The sequence below is a fragment of the Molothrus ater genome, chromosome 3, assembly GCF_012460135.2.
Source record: "Molothrus ater isolate BHLD 08-10-18 breed brown headed cowbird chromosome 3, BPBGC_Mater_1.1, whole genome shotgun sequence".
Taxonomy (NCBI): Eukaryota; Metazoa; Chordata; class Aves; order Passeriformes; family Icteridae; genus Molothrus; species Molothrus ater.
This window is the reverse complement of record NC_050480.2, coordinates 37,074,902-37,098,276: the sequence shown is the minus strand read 5'-3', so window position 1 is coordinate 37,098,276 and position 23,375 is coordinate 37,074,902. Positions and strand designations below refer to the sequence as shown.

The 23,375-nt window shown below is 38.2% G+C and overlaps 1 protein-coding gene across 1 annotated transcript in view; it reads left to right on the top strand.

Annotated features, from left to right (window-relative positions):
• PRKN (parkin RBR E3 ubiquitin protein ligase) overlaps positions 1 to 23,375 on the top strand; it is a 673,569-nt gene that overhangs the window by 388,619 nt on the left and 261,575 nt on the right. Inside the window, exon 7 of the mRNA XM_036380347.1 lies at positions 19,207 to 19,343. Within this exon, the coding sequence (XP_036236240.1) occupies positions 19,207 to 19,343 (137 nt within the window). The remainder of the gene's footprint in view (positions 1 to 19,206; positions 19,344 to 23,375) is intronic.

Genomic DNA, 23,375 nt, shown 5'->3' with positions numbered 1-23,375 from the left:
TTCATCTGAGCAGAAGTACAAAAATTTTAATTTAAATATATAGAGTTGAGTAATTAATACCAGAAAGATATTTCCTAAATACTCAAACTTAGACCAGATTAACTGGCCTGAGACCTCTTCTTCATTAAGTGAGTGGTAGTTATGTCTGTGGTCACTTCTTTTAAGCACATTACTGTTAAGAAAAATGGGCTCCTGAACCTGTCATACCAATAAGCATTCAGGCACTGTACTTTTTGGGTTTAGCTTCTGCATGTAGCCTGCTCCCTGGATAATCAGGCAGATATGCTTCAGCTGCTGGTTTCCAGTTGTTGCAATAATGTGCTAACATGCTGGTCCCCTGAAACAGGCTGCTTATTAACTGTGATGCCCAAAATGCCATCTGGAGTGTTATTCAGACATCTATAATTATTCTGTCTACTTCTATTTGATTGTCTGCTTTGTTTCACTATGCATGCTCTTTATTTCCTTTCATTTTTTTCTTTCCATTTTTTTTTCTTTATTTATCATGGAATCACTTCGCTTTTTCATACAGAAGTACCAAAAACTCTCATCTCTTCTCTAAATTTATTTTACATCAAGTTGAACATACAGACTCTCTAGAAGAAATTCTAGGAAACAAACTGCAAAATCTCTCAAGTAAGAGTAGGAAAAAAATACCATAATAATCACTTTAGCAGAGACTAGTAATCATAGAGAAACAAATTCTTTGCTTCATGCCTTTGTCCATTAATTCTAGCACATAGTGCATATAAAATATCTCCAATTTATATGACAGTGAGTTGCACTCTAAGTGTAAGTGGAAATGACTTTAAGAGGGGCAGGCCAGCATAGAACAGGTTCCTGATGCAATGAGGTGGAAAGGGACATGTGAGTATGCCAACTTAATTATTTGATCTGTTTATATCCTCACTGTTCATTCTGCTATGTGAAATACTCTTGATATCTTGCAAAAAACATGAGGGGAAAAGATGGAATTCTTTTATTTGGGTAACAAATGTATTCTCTAGGGATTTGCTTTGACTCTTCCATAAAGTGCTAGTTAGTTGCAACCAGCTGAGAAAAGTTTCAAGCTGAAAACAGAAATTAATATGAAGAAGCTAATCTGCAATAAATGTGATAGATACTATGTGCCATATGAGTTAAACTGAAAAATAAACACATGCATCCCCTTGGTGTTTTCAACACCAAGGTGTATTATATATTGTTGAAATATGTCCGTTCTTATGACAGAATTGTCTCTACATCACTTGCTGTCTGCTGCTTATCCAGGAAGCATCCAGAGTTTTCTCAGAGCAGCCCTTAGCTCTTCCTTTCTTTGTCTAGTCTTATGTGATTGGAAAATTTCTCTTATTCCAGTGTAGAAAAGGCATGAGAGAGAGTCCAAGGTTTTAATACGATCCCTGGCATGTGCCTGCCCTGGCCAGAGAAGTATGTAGGAAGGATGAGGGGGTTTATAAATGGGCCAGAGATTAATAAATAGTCAGTACTTAATTTTATTTTCTGCTGCTGGGAGAATGGAATTTGTAATCCCAGCGCGGCGATTTGCGGACAGTATCCCCATCTAGGGGCGGATCTGAGAATGTGTCTCGGCTGTCTGAGCCTGTCGGTGGGGGAAGGGAGGCTTTGGGAAATACCCACATCCCGGCCGGGATACTGCTCGAGAATACAAACCAGGGCACGCACAGCACGGTGCCTTTAACAGCAGGATGTTGTGGAAGGAGCTGCTTAGAGTAAGACTCGGAAAAACCACGAGGGTTTCGCAGGTTGCTGATGTTGCAGAGCTGCGGTGCCACGGCCCAGCCCGAGGTGTGGGGGAGCCCGGCCCGGCCCGGCCCGGCGCTGCAGCACCGAGGGGGACGGGCAGCGCCCGGGCTGGGCTGCTTGCAGGGCAGGGACACAGGGAGCAGGGCAGGGACACAGGCAGCAGGGCAGGGACACAGGGAGCAGGGCAGGGACACAGGGAACAGGGCAGGGACACAGGGAGCAGGGCAGGGACACAGTGAACTGGGCAGGGACACAGGGAGCAGGGCAGGGACACAGTGAACAGGGCAGGGACACAGGCAGCAGGGCAGGGACACAGGCAGCAGGGCAGGGATACGGGCAGCAGGGCAGGGACACAGGCAGCAGGGCAGGGATACAGGCAGCAGGGCAGGGATACAGGCAGCAGGGCAGGGACACAGGCAGCAGGGCAGGGATACAGGCAGCAGGGCAGGGACACAGGCAGCAGGGCAGGGACACAGGCAGCAGGGCAGGGACACAGGCAGCAGGGCAGGGATACAGGGAACAGGGCAGGGATACTGGCAGCAGGGCAGGATGCTCCGACAAGGGCGCCTCTGTCTCTGCAGGATGTCAATTGCCGCTGCTTTTGAAGTGTCCTGCACGGCATTCATTTTAAATTTCAGTGGCTATGCTTTAGCTGGGCTCATGTAGAGGTCCGTGATGAGATGGAACACAGGAGCTGAGGTCTCTCCCAGAACAGATAACCTCGTGTCCTTTGAGAAAATGATATTACAGATGAGGGCCGAGGTCACTGGCAGGACAGCATGGGAAATCTTGCACGGGGGCCATATAAATTGTGCCTGATGTCGAGAGAGGAGGATTTTGCTCTTTAGTCCTTAACTTTCGTGAGCTACTTTATTTACATAATTATCCTTGTTGTTGCTGCTGGATTTTCTTGCCTTTTCATATAAAAATGCTCTATGTGAAAATTCATCTTTGAAGATAAAAATATATAAATAGCAAGGCAGTTACAAAATATTCTGTGATGTTATTGAAGTGACCTTGTTGCTTTCTTTTTCACTGCATCCTCTTTTTTTTCCTGAAATAAAATTATTTGAACAGGATAACCTCTTGTAACTTTATTGAAAAATGTGACCTGCTCAGTCAGTTGCTCTTGCAGGGCTGTCTTAGCTTGGGGACAGAGAAAAGGAAAAATGACTGCATGTAAGGCTCTAGATTTAAGGTCAGCCATTCTGGCTGATGAATTTAACAGAATTATGTACAGCATTTTCCTCCCTATCCTCCTTCTGATGGAGTGATCCTGAGTAGAAGGAATAACCAGATTAGGGTTTTGACTTGACTATTTGCATAAATGAGCCAGCATGTGCAACTGGAACGAACAGCCTAGTGCTGGCAAAGCTCCAGAGACCCTAAATCAAATACCAGAGAGAGAGAGAGAAATACAGAGAGGGAAGGGAAAATACTGTATTCAAACACAAGATATTGGGACAAATATTGCACAGCTGAGTCACTGTGGGATGTTTATGATAAAATAATCCTATTCAGCTCTCCCACCGTAATATTGGTGCACAAGTTGTGATGAAACAAATTCGTGACTCAACTATTTATTTTTTTAAAAAAAGATGTTTTCTCTGTGTAGCACAAAGTTCCTCGGCTCTTTTGAAATAATAGGCATATTTTCCATATTAACACACACAAAAAATACCGTTGGGTAGCAAAGCCAAAGTCTAAGCAAGGCTTCTTATACATGATGTGCATTAGTAATAAAACTTGTGAGCTCTGTTGCTGTTTTTATGCGTGCATGTTCTGCGTGGCAGCCCATTTATACATTTTCCACTGCACTGGGGCTTACATCACTGTCGTATTAGTCTAAGCAGAATAGAGCAGATTGTTTATTTTGGTTGAGCTCCGCTTCAGGCTGTAACATCAGATGTAGCTCCTAGAGTGACAAATTCCAATTGCAGTGTCACAGATTAAACAAGGGTACAGAGGAGCCCTGCAAGCAGTTTTGTCTCTCATGGGAGTGAACGGATACTGTGCTTGCTAAAGTTAGTGTGTGTGATCCCACCACGACCAAAATAAAATCATCTGTTCTCATAACTCTCTTCTGTTTAAAAATTATATTGCCCAGAACCCCTTTTGTTGTACACTCTTCAGTTTGGGGGTGCAATAGTCAGTTGAAGTTAGTCACCTTTTCTTTATGAACAGTGCAACTCTGCATTACTATTATGAAACATAGTAATTTTTAGCTTTGTTTGTTCTACTGTATGGTAATATTTCATTCACAAAATCAGACTCAAAAATCAGTTGTGGAACATCTGGAGGTCCTCTGTTCCAGGCCCCTGCTGAAGCAGGATCACCTAGAGCAAATTGCTCACACCATTTCCAGATGGCTTTGGAATATCTCCAAAGATGGAGACCCCACAATCTGTGGAAATCTGTGTCAACTCTTGGTCAAATTGACAGTAGAAATGTTTCTCCTTATGTCCTTATGTAAAAGCTCCTGCGTTTCAGTTTATGCCCTTTGTCTCTGGTTCTGTCACCAAACACCACAGAAAAGAGACTGTCTTCTTTACACCTTCCCTTCAGAAGCCTTTATTTTGCTGAGCTCCCACTGAGGCTTTTCTTCCCCAGGCTGAACAGCCCCAGCTCCCTCAGCCTTTCCTTATGTGGGAGATGCTCCCGTCCATTAATCATTTTAATGGCTCTGTGCTGGAGTCTCTCCTGTGTCTCCCTGCCCCTCTTGTAGTGGGGAGCACAGAACTGGACCTTGCACGCCAGGTGTGTTTTATCAGTGCTGAGCAGAGCAGTAGGATCAACACCCCTCCTAACTCAGCCCATGGTACCATTAGCTGTTTCTGTGGCAAGAGCTCATTGCTGACTCACATTCAACTCGGTGTCCTTGAAGAAGCCAAAGTCTGCTCTCCAAAACCCAGGGTGATTGCATTTTGTTCTGCCTCCTCCTTTCAGCATTCAGAAATCCACTCTCTCATGAGCACTGCAGCCAAGGCTGCCTTCAGCCCTCACATATCCACCAAGCCCTTCATTTTTAAAAGCATGAAAGCTAGCAGAGCACCTTTTCTTGTTGCTCCTCTGTCACTTGGATCAGCAAGTTACACATTTGTACACTTCACTTAGCAACTACATGTTGCACTAGCACGGTTTCTAGGGTGATTAAGTATCGCCTCTACTGTGGAGCATTAATGTTACCATCAGAAAACATTTGAAGGTACTTGCTTCCCAGAAACAGGTGCATTAGTTTTATCTCAGCTAGACTTTTTTGCAATATCCATGACAGATAAGAATAGGGATATTTTAGAATATAAGATGCTTATACAAATAACTACATTGAATAATAAATAAAAAACAAGTAAATCGGATAAAATGGCTAGGAGTTCCTCAAACTTTTCAGGTGACCTCTTTGCCCATTTTGAAGACAAGTATTTTTGTAATAGGCTTCCTTTCATCTCATCTTTAAAATGTGCACTGTTGTTACCTGTAAGACGTGACTGAAGATTTTGACGTCTTAAAGATTGTTCCATTAACATGTGACATTTTTGCTGCAATTTCCCAATTGTTCCATTTGTGACCCATTATCTGAGAAGCACCATGAGAGAGAGCTGTGAGTACTTTGTTTACCAGAAAATTTTGATCTCCCACTGGTTTTACAGCTGACTACAGTTTCACTGTCCTCAGTGTGTAGTCAGTTCTGATTAATGCAGAACTAAGCAAGATTAAATTTAGGCCCATACTCTGAGTACAGATAAGAATCTTGACAAGGTTGCTGAAGCTCTTCACCTTTCAAGGTACATAAGAAACGTCTCCCATGGAATTCACAGCATGTGCAGGATGTTGAAGGTCATGTGGGCATGTGTGGCTTTTAAAGAGATGCAGTTCCATTCCGCCCCCACTCCTACCCCCTGTCAACATAACCCACCCTACCATCCAACTATTAGGTAAAGGTCTTATTTCATCATGTGGCTACTCAAAAATGAATGCTAAAAGGTCAAAGTTTTCTTAGTAGTTACTTGAATGTACAACGAATTAAATATGAATAACAATAAGAAATCCTTTGGCAATGTACAGTGTGCTGTGTTTGTCATAAATGAAGCTATACCTGTTGCCCCTGTGTTCCTAGAAGTTGGAATTTGTACAATAAACTGCCCTTGATTTGAAAATGATAGCTGAAGATAGAATTAGAGAGATGTTGAAGGAGAAACCTGGAGAAAAGAGAGAAAAAACCCAAAGTATTAGGGAATTAATGTTGAAGGAAAGTGAGTTGCTGTAGGGAGGGCTCCATTTATTCAAATGATTCAAGAACTAACTGCTGAAACTGTTGTATCTGTCAGTGGGAAATGCAGGAAAATATCTTTAAAAAGAAAATAGCTACAAAGACTGAAATAAACAAGTAGCTAGTCATATGTTTAGATCTCTGGAATGTCTCTGTATGGTATAATAGGTAGATGTACAAACACAAAGAGAAGCAAAGATTGAAACTCAGAAGGGAAGCAAATAAATTTCTTTGTGTTTTTAATATATGTATTTAATTGTGAAGTTCATGATTCTGTATTTTCAATTCTTCTCTCTGTTACAAGTAATTGATGTTAGGAATCACAATGCCTCAACAGAGATCAGGGGTATTTTTTTTCTGTTGTCAGCTGACATGTCAAGGTGGTTTTTTTAGCTGTTACGTTCACAGAGTGCAGGACACAGATATTTCTACACTTCTGTCACTTCATGTTTAACTTTAAAAGGAATATGTGAAGCAGAATTGGAAGATATGTAAGCAGCTGACATGTCATATGCACTTGGAAATGTGTCCTGAATACTAACAGTGTTGCTTCTAATCCGATAAGCCTCACCCCTTGTAACAAGGCTGACTGTAGTGAGGCCAGTCCTCAAATAAAAATGTCCTTTGCCCAAGTGCACTGAATCCCCATGCAGGCACTATTTATAAAGCTGTGCCACTCCAGTGTGCAGCAGAGCACGTGGGATTCAGAGCCAGGGGCTGCGCGTTCCTGATGCCACGAGACAAGGAAATGTCATTGACTCCTCACACTTTGCCAAAGCAGGCTGGGGTTCAAGGGCTGCTCTCTTCTACAGCTCATGTTCAGAAACAGAAGGAAAACCTAATGAATCACACATGGCTGAACAGATCACTGTCAGGGTAGCTAATGTTCCACAGAGTGGGAAACATAATTTGTACCTTATATAATGGGGAATGTGTGAGTCAGTTTTGATAAAAATTGGCCTGAACCTTCTTTGGGCAATCAACCATGCTCACAGGGTTTGGCACTTTCTGTAAGAAATTTTTCTTGAATCCATACAGTTGTATTGCTGACTGTTCCTCGTAGTTGTCATTTCAAGAGTTATTTGTTTTGGTTGCTTCTTTTTTCTTTTTCCTTCTCAAACTGCACATTACTTCCAGTTTGAGAAGTTCCCACAAAGGAGGAGTGAGGCAGAGTCTGCTCCAGTACCTGTGTAGCCAAAGTGTAACTGCTAGGAAGCCTGGTGCAAATAATAGTACTGTGAACATCCTAAAAAATGATGCCTTATTACTCTTACTGATTTAACTTGACGCATTTTTTTTTCTGAACTCATTCTGAGCTCTAAATCGGGTCAGGCAAAGTACAGCAGTGAGATTCAGTGGCCTTAACCAGTGCTCCAAACTCCTGAATAAGTGATAAGAAAAACAGGTTGATTATAGTATTTGGAATGGAGGGAGAAAGATACCATTTTGACAAAGAAGTTTCAGTAAAACTTTTCTCAGTTAGTTTTATTTCAGAAATGAACTTTCTGTCACCCTCCACTTAAAAATGCAAAGATGTCCAATGAATGCTAAAGCAGAATGTTTTCAGCTAAAATTAAGCAGATGTACAGGTGCAAACCTGTTTTCTGTATGCAGCTGCTGTGCAATTAAATTTTTTAGATGTGATTAAAACACCTGGTCTGCCCTTGTCAATATAAGATGTTATTTTTCACATTGAATTATATCTTTGTAGTTATTCAAAGAAGTGCAAGGTCAAATTGTGGTCAGATAAAGTAAATAACAATTTAGCAATTGGTTATAATTCAAACAGAATCAGAGGAAAGAGGTGACAAGTCTTAACTTTTCTGTTAGTCATTTTGAAAACTTGAATGCGTGTTCTGTGTAGTTTTTCATTGCAGTGATGTAATTGTTCTTTTGCAGAAATGCAATGCATTTCTGTTTTAACTGCAGAGAAGCAACAACGAATTCCTACCAGATCCAGTCATTGTTTTTGTGCTAATCAAAGTCTAGCCTGTGTCCATCTGTTTAGAAATTAATGTGATGGTTGGGCCCAAGACAGCACCCTTTCTCTTGAAGAAAGCATAAATCCTGTGTATGAATTACTTTCTAAGACATGAAATGGTGCTGAGAGGAGGATGTATGATTTCAGACAAGTTTGTTCTCTGCCTGTCTTTACTTGTTAACATAATTTGCACAGCTGCATTTTCTATGTGCCCTCCAATTCTCATCAGTGAGTTTCAAGGTTCTCTTCATTATTACCAGAAAAGGCTCTGTCTTTGTGAGACTAGAGTTTGATAGTGTATGATATATGTGGTAGAAAATACAAGATTTTAGAATTATTTTAAAATTAAATATCAAGCATCTGTTGACATTTCATTTCTCAGTATTGTGACATGTAAATTTGATAATAGTGTAATTGAATAATGTTTTACATGGGTCATGTACATGAATTGTAACTTAGGATATGGAATTTAATATCCCATGGAAGTATTGCAGTTTATTCTGTGAATGGACCCATATACCATGTGGCATTTTGATTATTTTAAAACATAATAAAGAAGCAAGACTCCCCTAGTTTAAGAATAGCTTTTTTCTAAGCATCTTTTAGGATTTTGAGGCAGAAAATCTGCAATTTTTGTGGTTCAGTTTTTTCCTTATTTTATCTGACACAATCTACAGTCTACAGTTTACCAAATGTACTTTTGCTTGATTGCTAACATAAAAAAAACTCTGTTCATTTTTTACCACATACAGTCTTAATCTCAGAGGTTATTTTTGCATGGCGTCTAAAGTAAAAACCAAAATCTAATCATGTCTCTACATTCTGATCGGTTTTAGATTTTTTTCTGAAAGTAGGTGAATGTCCTCTTTTAAACAGCACTGATTTTTTTTAGGAACTTATGAATATAAAAACTTCAAGTAAATATTAAAGGTAAAAAACTATACCTTGTAGTACAGCTTTCATTTCTAATGTTTCAACTTATTAGAGAAAGTACAATAATCTGAATGCTTCTGTTAAAAGTAGAGGATAGGGATTGCTGAATGATCTAATTTCCAATGATCATTGGTAAATACCAAGGTGGGGTTGTAATTTTTTCGGGTGTTGTCCTATAATTTTAAACAGAGAAAATACAAGAGTTCCATAAGCTTTTGTTTTGGGAAATGTTTGTTATTTTGGGCTGCATTTTGAATTAAATAATGCTCTGTTTGTTTGTTTTGTCAGTATGTTTTGCATAATAAAGTATCTCTGCTCACTGAACAAGAAACGGAGCAGAAAGTGTTTTGTCACAGAGTCCAAATGTATTCCTTTGACACATTTTAATGGCATACAGATTCTTAGGGCTGAGCCAGCTCTTAGAACCCATGTGGAAATACACAGTCTTTGCCACGGTAATGGAAGAAATCCACAGTTTGGACTGAAAGATTTCTGTATATTGTTTATGGTTTGATCATCCTATGAATAAATATAGGTAGATTATGAAGTTAAGTAGTGATATTATCCATGTTGACTGCAGGGCATCTTCAGGTTGTTATTTTTTCACATGTCAAACAAGGTTTATTTATTATTATGTCAAATTGTGGGTTTCCTTGTTTTCCATTCTATTTCCCTGTTCTTTTTATTCCTCCTTTATTTTCCTGATAGCTAGACTATAATTCAGACACCAGCCCCTATGCAGTTAAGTATGGTGTGTTCAGGGAGTTGTCAAAAGGAAGTTGAAGTCAGAAGATAACTTACCTTAGTGAATGCCTTTTATTATTTTTGAATTTATCTTCCTTTTTTTTTTTTTTTTTTTTTCCCTTAGAAATTACTGGGATATACATCAAATTTCTACCTATAACCTCCCAAGGTTCTCTCCCAAGGCCAGGTTGCTTCTTCCAGCAGAGAGGTTGTGTAACAGAAGAGTCAGTAGGAAATGTGGGAATGATCCACGTGTTCTGGGAAAGTTGTAGATAGACATGAGGAGTCAAAACATTCATTAGTGCTGATAATTGTGGCTATTATGTCCCCTATGAGAAATTTGCAGAGTTTGCTTGCTACATCTTTTTCTTTAAGGAAATGGTCAGGGAGGACAAGAAGAGGGTAAGATCAAAAATCCATATGCCTTTTCCCTCACTCTGTGTCAGCCCACATAACCAGCTATGTGTGAGGTGGGAAGTAAGCTGCTTTAGCAAAACAAGGGAAAGCTGGACAACACTGAAGTTTTAGTGAGATCCCTGAGATACGTGCCCTTTCAGGCACTATCATTTTCCAGTAAGAGTCTTCATATAATTTCTGTGACATTTATATGAATAAAAAATCATCATTGCATTACCTGAAAACCTGTTCTGCTTAAGAAGAGAGGGAATGGCCACCACAATTTTTTTTCTACAGTGTGTCTTCTGTCATAAGTCAGTTCTTGTTAGCATCGCAAACAGCTTCAACATGATTTTCAGAATGATCTTATAAAGCAGTATTGTGAATTCCCCTTCTTCCATTCCTGCAATATTCAGTAAGTGTAGGAGAGGGATAAATCTCACAGGTCTCTTTGTTGTTGACTTTCACTGTACTCTGCACACTGTTTGGGTATCAGGATCTGGTATTCCTATGGGAATGCAAAGTTCTATTTAGACTGATGTCAGTCTTCCTTAGAGTTACATAGATTATTAGGTCAGGTAGGCAAAGATCCTTTGTACAGGATTTGTACTCCTGTACAAAGAGCAGTACATTACCTGAGACCTCATACTTAGGTACATTCCTGGAAAGATGACCAGCCAGGCAGCCTTCAATCAGGCAGTATAAAACTAATGAAAATGGGTGTGGAGATTAAATAGAAAACAGGCACCTAAAATTATTTGAGCTTCCAGAATCTTCTTTCTAATTGGGTTCAATAACTATACATCTTGAGAATTTTCTGCATATTTTAATTGTCCCAGTTACAAATTCAGAAATTACTCTTCCCAAACTTTATAATAATTTGTTTGAGTTTACAACTTAATTTGGGTGGGGAGGGTGTGATGGTGGTGGTGTTTGTTGGTTTTTTTCTAGTTGGAAAGATCAAAAATCCATATGCCTTTTCCCTCACTCTGTGTCAGCCCACATAACCAGCTATGTGTGAGGTGGGAAGTAAGCTGCTTTAGCAGTTGACTCCATTTACTCTTTTAAGTGCTGGAAGTTGGCATGTAGGGAAGAAGGAGGAGGGAAATTAAATTTAAGCATAGATTTGGGTGCATGTTGGGCATTGAAATTCTACAGTTGTGACACAGGGCTGTAATAAAATCAGAAACAGAAATTCACAATATGAATATGACATAATGAAGCCACTTTCACTACTAGTACAATTTTCTGCTGGATGTTGCAAACTATTTTCTTCAGATTACTAAAGATAATTGACTGCTTTGAACACTTAAAATCTGCCAAGTCAGAATGCCTTCTGTGAGACTTGCTAGCCCAAGGCTTGTTCTTTCCTTTGCGTGGAAGTGCTGATGTAGAAGGTGTTCTCAGATAACTGCATTTAGACATTTATGCTAAGGTATTTGCCTTGAGGAGGAAAGGGTAAAATATTATCTGTATATTTTAAAGACTGTGAGAAGCTAAAAAAATGGGATTTCTATAAAGAAATGTCTTGTTATAACAATAGCTTTAGGGTGGTTTTTTTTTATAAGATAATAATCATGTCTTTGGCTCAGACTAAAGACTCATTTAATGGCAAGCACCCTCAAGTTATTGTTTGGATCAACATATAAATTGAATATCCTTATTTGAAAAGAAAGATGAGAAAAAGCATAAAACATAATTTTAAGGTGGTGAAAGATAATTGTCTAAGAGCAAATGCACTTAATGTATCCCTTCTACCTTCTGTTCCTTCTTCCATCTTTCTTTCCCCTCTTCTCTGCTTTTCTACCTTCCTTTGTTTTCCAGTCTTTTTTTTCTTCTATATGTTAAGAAATACAGTCCGAAAGTTCATGCACCAGGGTGTATTTTCAAAGCTAACTGGAAGAGAATAACTGAAATTTACTCAGTGGAGACATGCTTTATCCAAAAGTTCTATTCCCTCCTGGAGTCCCAGGGAATGAAAAGTATAATATGATAGCATCCCTTAAGATAATATCCAATATTCTTTTCCTCCTGTACCTTTTCCAGGGATTTAAGTATCCCCAAGAAGGCAAAAAGAGCTCATAATTGTGTCTTCTCTTTTGTGTTAGAAACATTCTTCTGTAAAAAGTGTTTACAGAAACATTGATTATTACAGGCTATCTCAAAAGGTTTGATTCTGGGAACAGAAAATAAGAAAAAAAAAATTTGGTAAGGTAAGATGTAATAAGAAAAGAGTCCCAAACTAAAGCTCTGTTGTCATTAATCTGTATTACTCTCAGTTTTTAAACCTGAGTGTCCACATGCACACTGCTGTTGCCTGTTGAAGACAGCACACAGTAACCCCTGGACTATGCCCAAGAACTGTGAGGGACTTTGCTATTTGGCAAGCCTAAAAACCATGTCAGGTCCCATTCTTACCATTTAACAGCATAGACAGTTGCATTCCGGTGGCATAAGAACATTTTCTGACAATATTAATTTTACTAGCATAGATGTTGAGAGTAAAACCAAATTAAGATTACTATATAAGGTTTAAGGAATTAATTCTTGAAAGGAATTAACAGGACCTCAACAGGCCCAGTGAGACCAACCAGGAGAAAAAATGTCATTAGGGTATGACAACATTTTGACTTTTTTCATTTGTTCTTCCTTAATTACTGAAGGATTGTTTGGCGCTGGAAATGGTACAGGTGAAAATGGTTCTTCTTCTTATTGTGCTATCCCATCATTTTCCCAACTTCATTGGTTACCTTGATGTGTTTTTTTTTTCCTGAGAAATAAATGATACTGATTTCTTACAGTGTGTCTCTAGTCAGAGGGTTATGAGTCTGTGAAAGGAAGGCTGCTTGGGCTATCAGGAGTGTGTGACTGCTGTGGACTGTCAGAGATGAGCAGTTTTGCTTGTGCTGCTAAGGGCTGGGCGCTGCCTCAGAGGAGAGCAAAGTCTGCTGTGACCTGGCTTAAATCTAGGGAGGGGTGAAAGAAGCATTTGCCACAGTTTGGTGGCAAAAGCCAAGAGTAAAAGTGACACAGGTTTGGGAAGTCATTGCCAAAGTGTCAGTCAGGAGGAATCAGTTCACAGCAATCTGGAGCTCAGCAAGCTACAAAGGGTAACCAGCAAGCAAACCAGGGTTTGGGTTAGGGTAGTTTATGGGCCGCTGCCTTTGTTCACTTTTGTCTTTTCCTTCTGTTACCGAGGTATTTTCCTTTTCTCTCCAGTGGAACATTAGTGAGGTTTTACAAGTTCAGATGGAGGAAAAGGAGCAGGTTCTACCCATCTTCTTTCAAAGCACATCTGATTTCTTGGTTATTTGCTGCGCAGAGGAGCACTGTGAGCTGAATCTGAAAGATTACAGGATGTTTCTCCTCCAGCCTGATCACCTTCTACTCTTTGATATCATAAGATTCAGCCACTGGTGTCAAGGGTGGTTATTGTGCCTGAGCACAGAGCTCACACAAGGCATGTCTGAGCAAGCAGGCAGAGCAAATACACAGTACCAGGTAATAATTTGAATGTACCAGTGCATGTAACGAAGAATCCCCTTGCCCATGTCCTCAGGCAGCAGATGCTGTTTCCTGCCAGAGAGCAGAGATTTTACAGGCAATAATGTGTGTCATTTCCATACCCTGAGAAAACCCTTAACAGCACAGTTAACAGGAACAGTGCTGAAAGGAGTACTTGTCATCATGAGCATTAATTTTAAGCATGCCTGTTTTCTCCTCTTATATTCTGGTTTAGCACAGTCAGGCTGTTTCTGTGTTCTAGCCTCTTGGCACTGCTTTCCAGTAGAAATAAGAAACATGAAAGCACATTTTACAGGAAAACATGTAACAGAGGAGAAAATAGGTCAGATTTCACTTGCCAGTGCTTCTTTAAGTTAACAGCTGTGGGTCAGAATACATTTTTATACAGAAGCACAGCCAGAAAGTTTAAGCTTGCACAGTGTTGTCTCATGGTGTTCATAACCTTCATTTCATGACCTTTGATGCATTCTGTGGCAAATGATCAAAGACAAAAAAACAGGGTTTTGTTGTTGTTTTAAGGGATTTAATATTTTAGTTTTCTGGTAATACTATATTTATCTGTACCGGGTTTTTTAATTAGAACACCCTATGTAAAGATATATTTTCACCCCTTAGGAAAGCAAATGTAGGGATGTAATTTTTTTGTTCATTAAAGTCCGTGAAGGATGGATTTATGACTGCAAAGTTATATCTGATATTACTTTCTTAGTACTTTTCTTAGTACTTTTTCTTTTCTCAGGTAAGGTATTTATACCCATTTCAAATGCCTACGCTTGTCTAAATATTTGGGACCTGGATTGTTACTCACAAGTTGCCTGTAATTGATAGGTCACTGTTTTTACTAATCCATAATAGCATATTGCTCATTAGAAAGCAGGATTTGCTGCTCTACTTTCCTCCAAACTGTATAAATTCTAAATCTATATTCTAAATGACTGTGGCAATTTTTCTATACTTTCTATATTTATATTTTATAGAAATATTAGCATCATTCTAATATATTTTAATAACATATTCAATCAGAAAGTTCCCAGAAGTATCTTCATGGTAAGAAAACCATGCACTTTAAGTGTCATAAACAGGCAAGTCTTTCAATAGTTTTGCATAAGATTGTGGAATGTGTGTGATAGACAGGAAAGCCAGAAGTGTTGCCAGCTTTGTAGGAATTAGAAGACTATATTCTCCTACCTACAGTTCTATGAGGAAGCCACATGATGGATGAATAATTTGGCTTATTTAGGCATTTTAATTTTCTTCTGTTGCAAGAATGGAGGCAATACGGATTGACTGCTGCTCAAGGATATTATTTGTTTTCCTTTGATTGTTTATGAAGCAGGAAAGTGCCTGTAGTGTCCATGTCACCAAAGTTTATATTTTCCTCTTTTTTTTTCCCCTTACACATTTTTTTCAGTGATTCACCTTTTCTTGAATGGTGCTGACCTGAAACCTCAAATAGATCTGCTTTAGAATGACATGGAGATCCATTCAGAAATTAAATTATTTCACAGTGCTTATATAGTAAGCTTTTTGAAGTACAGGAAGATTGACAAAGTGGAAAAATGTGCTATAAATACAGAAGTGTTTAATGATAAATATAGTACTCATAGGTGGGGTTAAAGACTCTGATATGGCTGTGTGCATTCATATTTATTTACTGCAGAGAAAGGAACTCCACACGGCTATTTTTGCCATCAAGGCAGCCTTATAGACATCTGCCTAGGTTTTTTGTTATTATTTGGTTAAGATTTTGAGATTGAGGTGAGAAAAATCCAACTGTCACCTAGAAATGACGTCGAGGCAGTTTCACAGATTTGTCCAACATGATTTTCACATATTTCTGCAGGCTTAGATGTATTCCTTGCCCTAAAGTGCTTCAGTCTGTGGCTACTCATATTTTCTAAAAAATAATGGTCTCATATATGTGGTGTGCAGTTTAACCTTTATTCAGTCTAGCTTTTTTCAAAACATTAAGAGAAAGGACCAAGCAAGAGAGAAATTACCCCATATATTTTCCAGTAGGCATTGCAATATATATCAACTGATCCACTGTTAGGTCTACAAATAATTCCTTATGCTAAGTAGCCCCTCATAGCCATTGGACTCAATCTCTATACAATTATAACCATCATGAGATTTTTAGGGTGTACTAGAACAATCAATTTCTCAGAATGCTTCTTATCTAAACAAGATCAAGTCTTTGTATCTTTCTTTAGCCAGTATCCTGTGGTAGTCTGTCTGAGAATTATCTGTACCTTGCTGCTCTGGAGGGGAGGAGGAAAGGGCTTATGGACCAGAAATCACTTCCGCCCCTGCTGTTGTTGGGCCACAGTTAATCCAACAGTACTAACACAAAGCAAAAAGATTTAAGGTCCCCTTTCTTTTTCATTTAAGTCAATGCACACTGATAAAATTCTAATGAAAAGGAATCCAAGCACAGGAGTGAGTTACTTATTATGGAAATTTCCAGTGATGCATTGTAATGTTGGATTTTCAATTTTTAAAAGTGGTTACATTCCTAATTGGTGAACAAAAAGGACCAATTTATCCCTTGCTGTGAGAAACATTTTTCTTATATATTATTCTCATGAAGCCTCTAATTCAGCCAAACACATTATGTAAATGGAACCTATGAAACACTTTCTAAAATATATGTCAGATTTACATTACTAGCCTGTTGTGTTAGATTGAGGAAGGGACCTTGTTACACTGTGGCAATTTTTTTTTTTTTTACTTTCATAATAATCCTTTCTAAAATAAATTGCATTTTGTACAAGCAAGGCTTCTAGCAATAACTCTTGGTGTATCCTAAATGAGTATTCACTAACTTCACCTGGGCATTGTGATCGTAATCTCTACATCTTCATCTTTACTGATCTCAGGAGCAAGACTTTTATACCCCTTTTAAACTAGAATTGGATTCTTTTGATACAAAATGTGCAAATGTTGGACTGCAGCAATTGCTCCAATGCCAAATGAATTTGGATCAATCTGCCTTGCATACAGATTGAGTTTCTCAAAGCCTTATGACACAGATAGCCTGGGCTGAAATATTAGCGGGCAGTGTGAGAGCTAAGCTTGTTTTTTCTGACAAAGTCAGAACCCAGATTTATATCTGTCTTGTACACATTGCTTGGAGTCTGATGGTGTTAAAAGATAGCATTTTTTAAGATAAAATAAAGATGCAGTTTATTTATTTAAGATAAATTTAACATAAATAAAGGCGCAGTTTAAATATGTACATGTATGGCTATACCCCTTCTGAAGACTTTAGTTTTAATTTAGACAGTTGTGATACATTAAGAAGCAAAATCAATTATCTCAAAATAATTTATGGCAGAAACTGAGCATAGTAGTTCATTTGCATAATGAAGTGCTGTTAGTATTGATTTCATACAAGTTTAGGTGGAAATATTATATTAATAACACTATTTTAATTTCTGGCCTGGCTTTAAGATACTCCACTTTTGACAGCCTTCTCTTATGCATCTCACCACACACATGTATTTTGTCTTTGAAGTAAAGGTCAGAGAGGTGTGAATTTAGAAACAGGGAGCTTCCCATGAAACTAGAAAAGATACTCAGACACTGAAGTAATAAAAAAGAGCAATTAACCCTTAAAGTGAGATATCCATTAAAGCTATAGGCAAATCTTATTAAATCTGCAATTTATGAAGAAATGTTAGGGTTTTTTCTAAAGTGTTTCTAGTTTTTCTGAAGGTTACATTTGACTGGTGACCACAGGGACTTCTGCACTGTAGGGACAAGGCAACTGTTTCTCTACTTCTCCATAATGACTTGGGGACTGTCCAGAGCTAAACTCATTTTGCCTTACAGCTGTTTTTTTAAAATTATTATTTGGTACATTCAGAACAGCAAGTGGGCAACTAATAAGGATTAGTAATGGGGAGGTTTTATTTAATTCAGTTTTAAGCTGCTTTATTCAAGAAAATCCTTAAAACACAGAGATTATATTTTTGGAGGTACTAACACACTGCCATGAATTCTATAGTATGTACAATACTAAAACATATTTTCATGGAAGATTAAATGCTTGTATACAGTATGTGAAATTACTGATTACATTTTGAAGCTGTATTCCCACACTGAAGTCTTTGTGTTTTACTGTTTCAGGGAATTTTCAAAGCATCATCTCAGGTTTTAGAGAAAATGTATCAGTATTTCTAACCCTAATGATTTTATCACAAGTCCTGCTGTATTTCACTTTGTATTTCAATACTTGTCTCCTGGAGTACCACAAATGTGTGAGAATTCATACTATTATTTTTAAAAATAAGTATACTTCTTACAAGTAACTAAAAAATTGAAATTTGGGGTGAATGTGTGCCTGTGTTCACTCACAAGCAAATTAAAGGAGTAAAGTAATTTAACATTTGAATGGGAATCTCACTCTTGTGTTCAATTTAACACATCTCTCTTTATTTTTTGCCATGTTGAGACTTGAGGTTGGTAATAGCTCTGAAAGATAAGAAACAGTGTATAGCACACTTTACGTTGGAACAGACAGTTGTGTTATGTCCATCAGGAGTTAACAGAAGTTACCCTATATTAGAGCAAACCATTAGGTTTGATCAGCATGTTCCTGCAGTGAAGGCACATTTCACATGTGTGTAATATTTTCTATGTTGCTCAATTTTTCTTTCACCTTCAGTGTGCTGGTCCTGGATGGGCTTTTGGAAACCACTGGCTCTCTGTCTTTCCTTGCTGTGACTGTCACTGGAGAGTCTCTGAGTGCAGATCAGCTCAGGAGTCACACTCTTTGTCCTCACTTATTTCAAGTGTTTCCTCTCTGCATCTCCACAAGCAGCATTCTGTCAGGCTTGGGTAGCTTTATTTAGTCTCTGCATGTGTGATGGGTGCCTGCACTCCTGGAATGGTCCATGGAGGCTTAGCCTATACAGGCAATGGAGACAAATGGATGACTCAGCTCACCCTGGTGCAGGTAACTGGAGGCTGATCAGCTCCAGCCTCCACTAAGTGTATCAGCCGTAGCAGGAATATCTCACTTACATATGGAATTTTTCACGTACCGTATTTATGCCCAGCACTTAAGTTCAGGTGTCTCACTCCCAAACTGAATCACACACTTCTGACCAGAAGCTGAATTACTTTACTCATTAGTATTAAGAGAATGCCTTGGTTGCAGAGTTCAAATGACTGCCTTGAGAGGCTGAAGGCACATGGTGGTTTTCACAAAATATTTACTTCCCTAAATAGTCATATACCTATTTTATCCTACCTATCACCATTTGATGTTTTACCATATATGATCTTTCTTCACCTCATATAAACGATATCTGTTACTAAAGGACTTTTTTCTTGGTTTAGGTTTCAGTTTTCAGTAAAGTTTCAACATTCAGTAAAACTTTACTTCCATTTCTTCATGTCTGATTCATTTTAGAAGTCATGTCTTTTTAAAAGTGCTGCAGTATGCCAGGGTAAAATCTGTTTTTACATATGTAATTATCCTGTGTACTGTCAATTGAAAATTTCTATTAAATTAGAAGTTTGAAATGAAGCTTTCTTTGGATTTCAGTCCAGTCCTTGTTCATCACTCTCACTGCTTTGTCTTTAACAGGAGTCCTGTGCTTGTGTTCCAATGTGTGCATCGCCATGTCATTTGCCTGGACTGCTTCCATCTGTACTGTGTAACCATGCTGAATGACCGCCAGTTCATCCATGACCCAGAGCTTGGCTATTCCCTTCCCTGTGTAGGTATGTTTCTGGTGGTTTTTTTATAATTTTTTTAATGTAATTTTGATTTCAGGATAATATTATTTTTTAGCACCTATTAATTTTGTGTAAATCAGTGGAATTATACTGCGTTCATAGGAGTTGTTTAATTTGTTGGAGAAAATATTTGAATATTGAAGTGGATTTTGCTAAGCATGTGAACTGGAGAATTAACTGGATTTTGAAGGCCATTTCTTTTAAAATCAAATGTTTACTTTCTTCACATTAGTATTTTATAATAATGAAGGGCAAGCAGATGATAGCATTACACTCTAGTTTAAAAAAAAAAACAAAAAAAACAAAACACCTTGACCTCCACATTTTCAATTTCAAATTAAGTAAATTATTAACTTTCTTGGTCTGTCTTCAAGCACTAATGAAAAAGGACTGCAATAGGAATTTTAAATACTCTTCCTTTTGGTGAAGTTATTATTGCTATAATTATCACCTCTTTGAATGAAATGTAGTTACGTGTTTTACTTGAGTAGGAAACAAGGTTTGACTTATCTGAACAAAGAGTTAAATAGAATATAGAAGATTTGTTTTGAGAATTGATTCAATTACACTGGCATGTGGACTGCAAAATTGTCAAAAATTTTGCTATGAAGAAGTATATTCTATACAGAGCATTCTTTTTTCTTGGTGTTAAATTAAAATGGGAGCATATATGTTTGTCTTAAATGCTGTATCATGGTATGAGAATAATTCTACAGCATATTAGAAGCTGCCTAGAAGATAGGTCTGTCTGGTTACCTGAATGGCTGATAAATAAGTTTCAAACCCCACTAGATGGTAGAAAAATTGACAAAAGTTCTTAGTGGAGTGGCATCTATTTAATCTGAAAATATGCCTTGACGATATTGAAAGTACAGTAGTAAGAAATATTTAAAATTATTTATTTTTAATTACTTCAAGAACAAGCAAGCAATGGTTCTTTACATTTCACTAGAATTGCTGTTTATGTGCAGTGTTGCCAGGTCTTATTTTACTTCCCCCTAAACAGCTACTGCATTTACACACTGATGTCATCCTACACAAAATAATTTTTAATGTTTTGTAGGAAAACTTGTCATGAGAAACTGAACAGGAACTTTAGACCCAGTGTTCTTTCCTTGACCTTTACATTAGCATTGTACTGTGTGGTCAATCTGTACTCTCAGCCTCCTTCCTTGCTTCTCCAGAAGTTAATCCATTAGCTGCTCCCACACATATTAAAAAGCTGCTTGAGTAGAATCCTTCCTTTTTTCCCCCTGTTTTATTGTTTTCTTCCATTTTCTTCTGTTAGCTCCTTAGGTTGATCAGTTATGCCAGTGGTACAGCAGGCAGCTCATCTTTCTCCTCACTTGTGGGCCTCCTTGCTGCTGTACCTGGTGTCAGAGAGCTTCCTCCAGATCAGTCTGATATGTCAAACTAATGACCCTTCTGCCTCTTCTGTCTGTAAACCCATTGCTAGTCATGCTGCACTAAACTTGTATTAGGATTTTTCCATATATTTTCAACTCCAGTTGCTCAGTTCAGAAGTTCTTTTTCTCTTAGAGGAGACTAAAAAGTTTTCAGAAGTTTTTACCCCTGCCAGTCTATTTCTCTTTTCTGTTTGCTGAAGTTGAACATTATGGGAATTGAGCAGTGGAAGCAGAGTAGGGATGAGGAGAATACACAAAAAGATGGTGCTGGGGTGCTCAGGGCTGCAATTTCAGTCTTGGAGTGGAGAGGAAGGCATGGGTTTGGCTTAAGAAAGGCATGCTGTAGAGGATGCACAAAGGATGGTGTACTTCTGCTGTTCAAGTGAGATAGAGTTCAGCTGAGGAAATGGGAAAGAAGCTATTGCTGCCAGTCTAGCCTCAGCTGTGTTGTACTCCAAGTGTTATAATAGCTATATATGGCAAGACTAAAATATTGCTATCCTAAAGTTTCAGCACTCCCCAAACTGGAAAGTTGTTTTTAAGATAATAAACCTTAAAGCAATTCTAATAGCAGTAGTAATAGTAATATAATTGCAATACTTTTTCTCTCTCATTGATTGCTGCCTCTGTCAGTTTTCTCTGTTATGTTAGCAGTTTTGCATTTTAAAAAAATGCACTTGGAACTATTCTCTTTTGGGGTACTTTGCAGAATGAAGAATCTAAACAGAGCTGTTGTAACTTCTCAGTTCATTTCTGCAGCTATCTGAACCTAACTTTCTGATATACAGGTCATTTGGTTGTCTCTAGTATTAAGTTGTACTTGAGTTGGGAGCTGATGATTATTTTTTGTTCTTTGAGAAAGTCATGAGACTGTTTCATCATATCTGTGAGAAGGAGGCATACCTGTGTTGCCAACCTCTTCCTACTCTTAAGACCTAGGGGGTTTTAGCCTGCTTCACAGCTATGGATGCAGCAGCTCTCATCAATGAATTCGCTTAAGAAACTTTCACAGCAGTGTCACACGATTTTCTTTTCCACTTATCATGGTACTTCTACTGAATAGCATAAGATGGCATTTTTACAGTCTACAGTTCACAATCTTCATTTTGCAACTGCAATTTGCAGTTTGTATTTACAGATGGGTATGGTAAAGCACTATTTGACACAGCTTTTTCTAATTACCTCAGTGAAGCCTCAAATGAATTCTCCTTGACAGGAATGAACACCACAGGACATGCCAAGACCTTTCTTATTCTGGCAGTGTGGGTTTAATACATGTTATATCTAATAGAGAATGACTCAAAGTAAAAAAAAAACATTAGGTCTGAGCTTTATTGAAAAGATAGAGGTTTGTTTGAGCCTTCTTCTAAAAGGAATACAAAACAAAGTCATATTCACTCTGATGAGATTTATGTTATGGTAGCTGACCAAGCCGCACAGAGAGCTCAAAAGAGTCTGCATTTAAACATGTATTTTTAAACACCACGGACTAATGCTGAAATAGTGTTTGTGATGTCTTGAAGTTTGAGGTTTGGATTTTTAAAAGTTATTTGATCATTTTCATGTAAGAGTAGATTTACTTAAAAACTGGCACATTTCTTCAAGGCATACGTGCACACATTGCCCTCAAATTCTACAGGAGGGTTTGATTTTGTAATTAAGCATAGTTAAATAGTTGGCACTTCCAATTAGTTCTGTTCATTCTAGTGTTTTTCAAAAATAGAGATAACATAATGAACATAGCCTGCAGTTTCCATTAACATTTGACTCACTGTTCCTGATTTTTATCAGGGAATGTACCAACATAGCAAGTTTTTTATATCTTTTATTGGATCAACCTAGAGGTGAAAGCACCATACACACAACAGAATAAAAATAAACAGCAGCTGCTACAGCAAAGGGTCACTGTGACAGACGAGATCAGTGTTATCATCGCAAGTGTATGATAACTTGAGCTGGAAAGGATCTAGGGATTTCAGATAAACAGGGCTTCTCAAGTAGGTTTAATTTCTTGCTTCCTGGCACACATGTGCCAGAGGATGCATTTTTTTTCATTGCATTCAGGTATTTTGTGTGGTTATATCCTTGCTTTGCTTTGATTTCTATTATGGGCCTAATTAAGCAGGAGATAAGATGGTTTCAAAACAAAGCTATCTTCTGAGCTGATGAGCTATGATATATCACCTCAGTAGTGCCATAGCTTCACTTTGTTCCAAAACAAAATGTGTCATTGCTGTGATTTTTAGAAGAAGAACATTAATTCCTTAGTGTTCAGCTGCTAATCGAGTGCCAGGCAGCAGAACTCCAGCTGAGAAGAGGCAGCCTGGAGGAGCAGAGCGCTGAGCACAGTAGCAGTGCATTGATAGGATTAGCTGTTCACAGGAGTGTGGCAGCAGCCCCACCACTCAAACCCACTGCAGCAGCTCGGAGGAAGCACTTGCAGAAGTGCAGAGGAGCTGGCCGAATTCCATTGGTCATTAAAATAAAAAAACTAAATCTTACAGATTATACTCTCTGCCCTTGTTAAATAGCAACAAAAATCTATCCCATCTCTCTGTGTGGTGTCTTGTATTAATGAGGCTTCATGCATAGAAATTTCCATGAGTGGTGA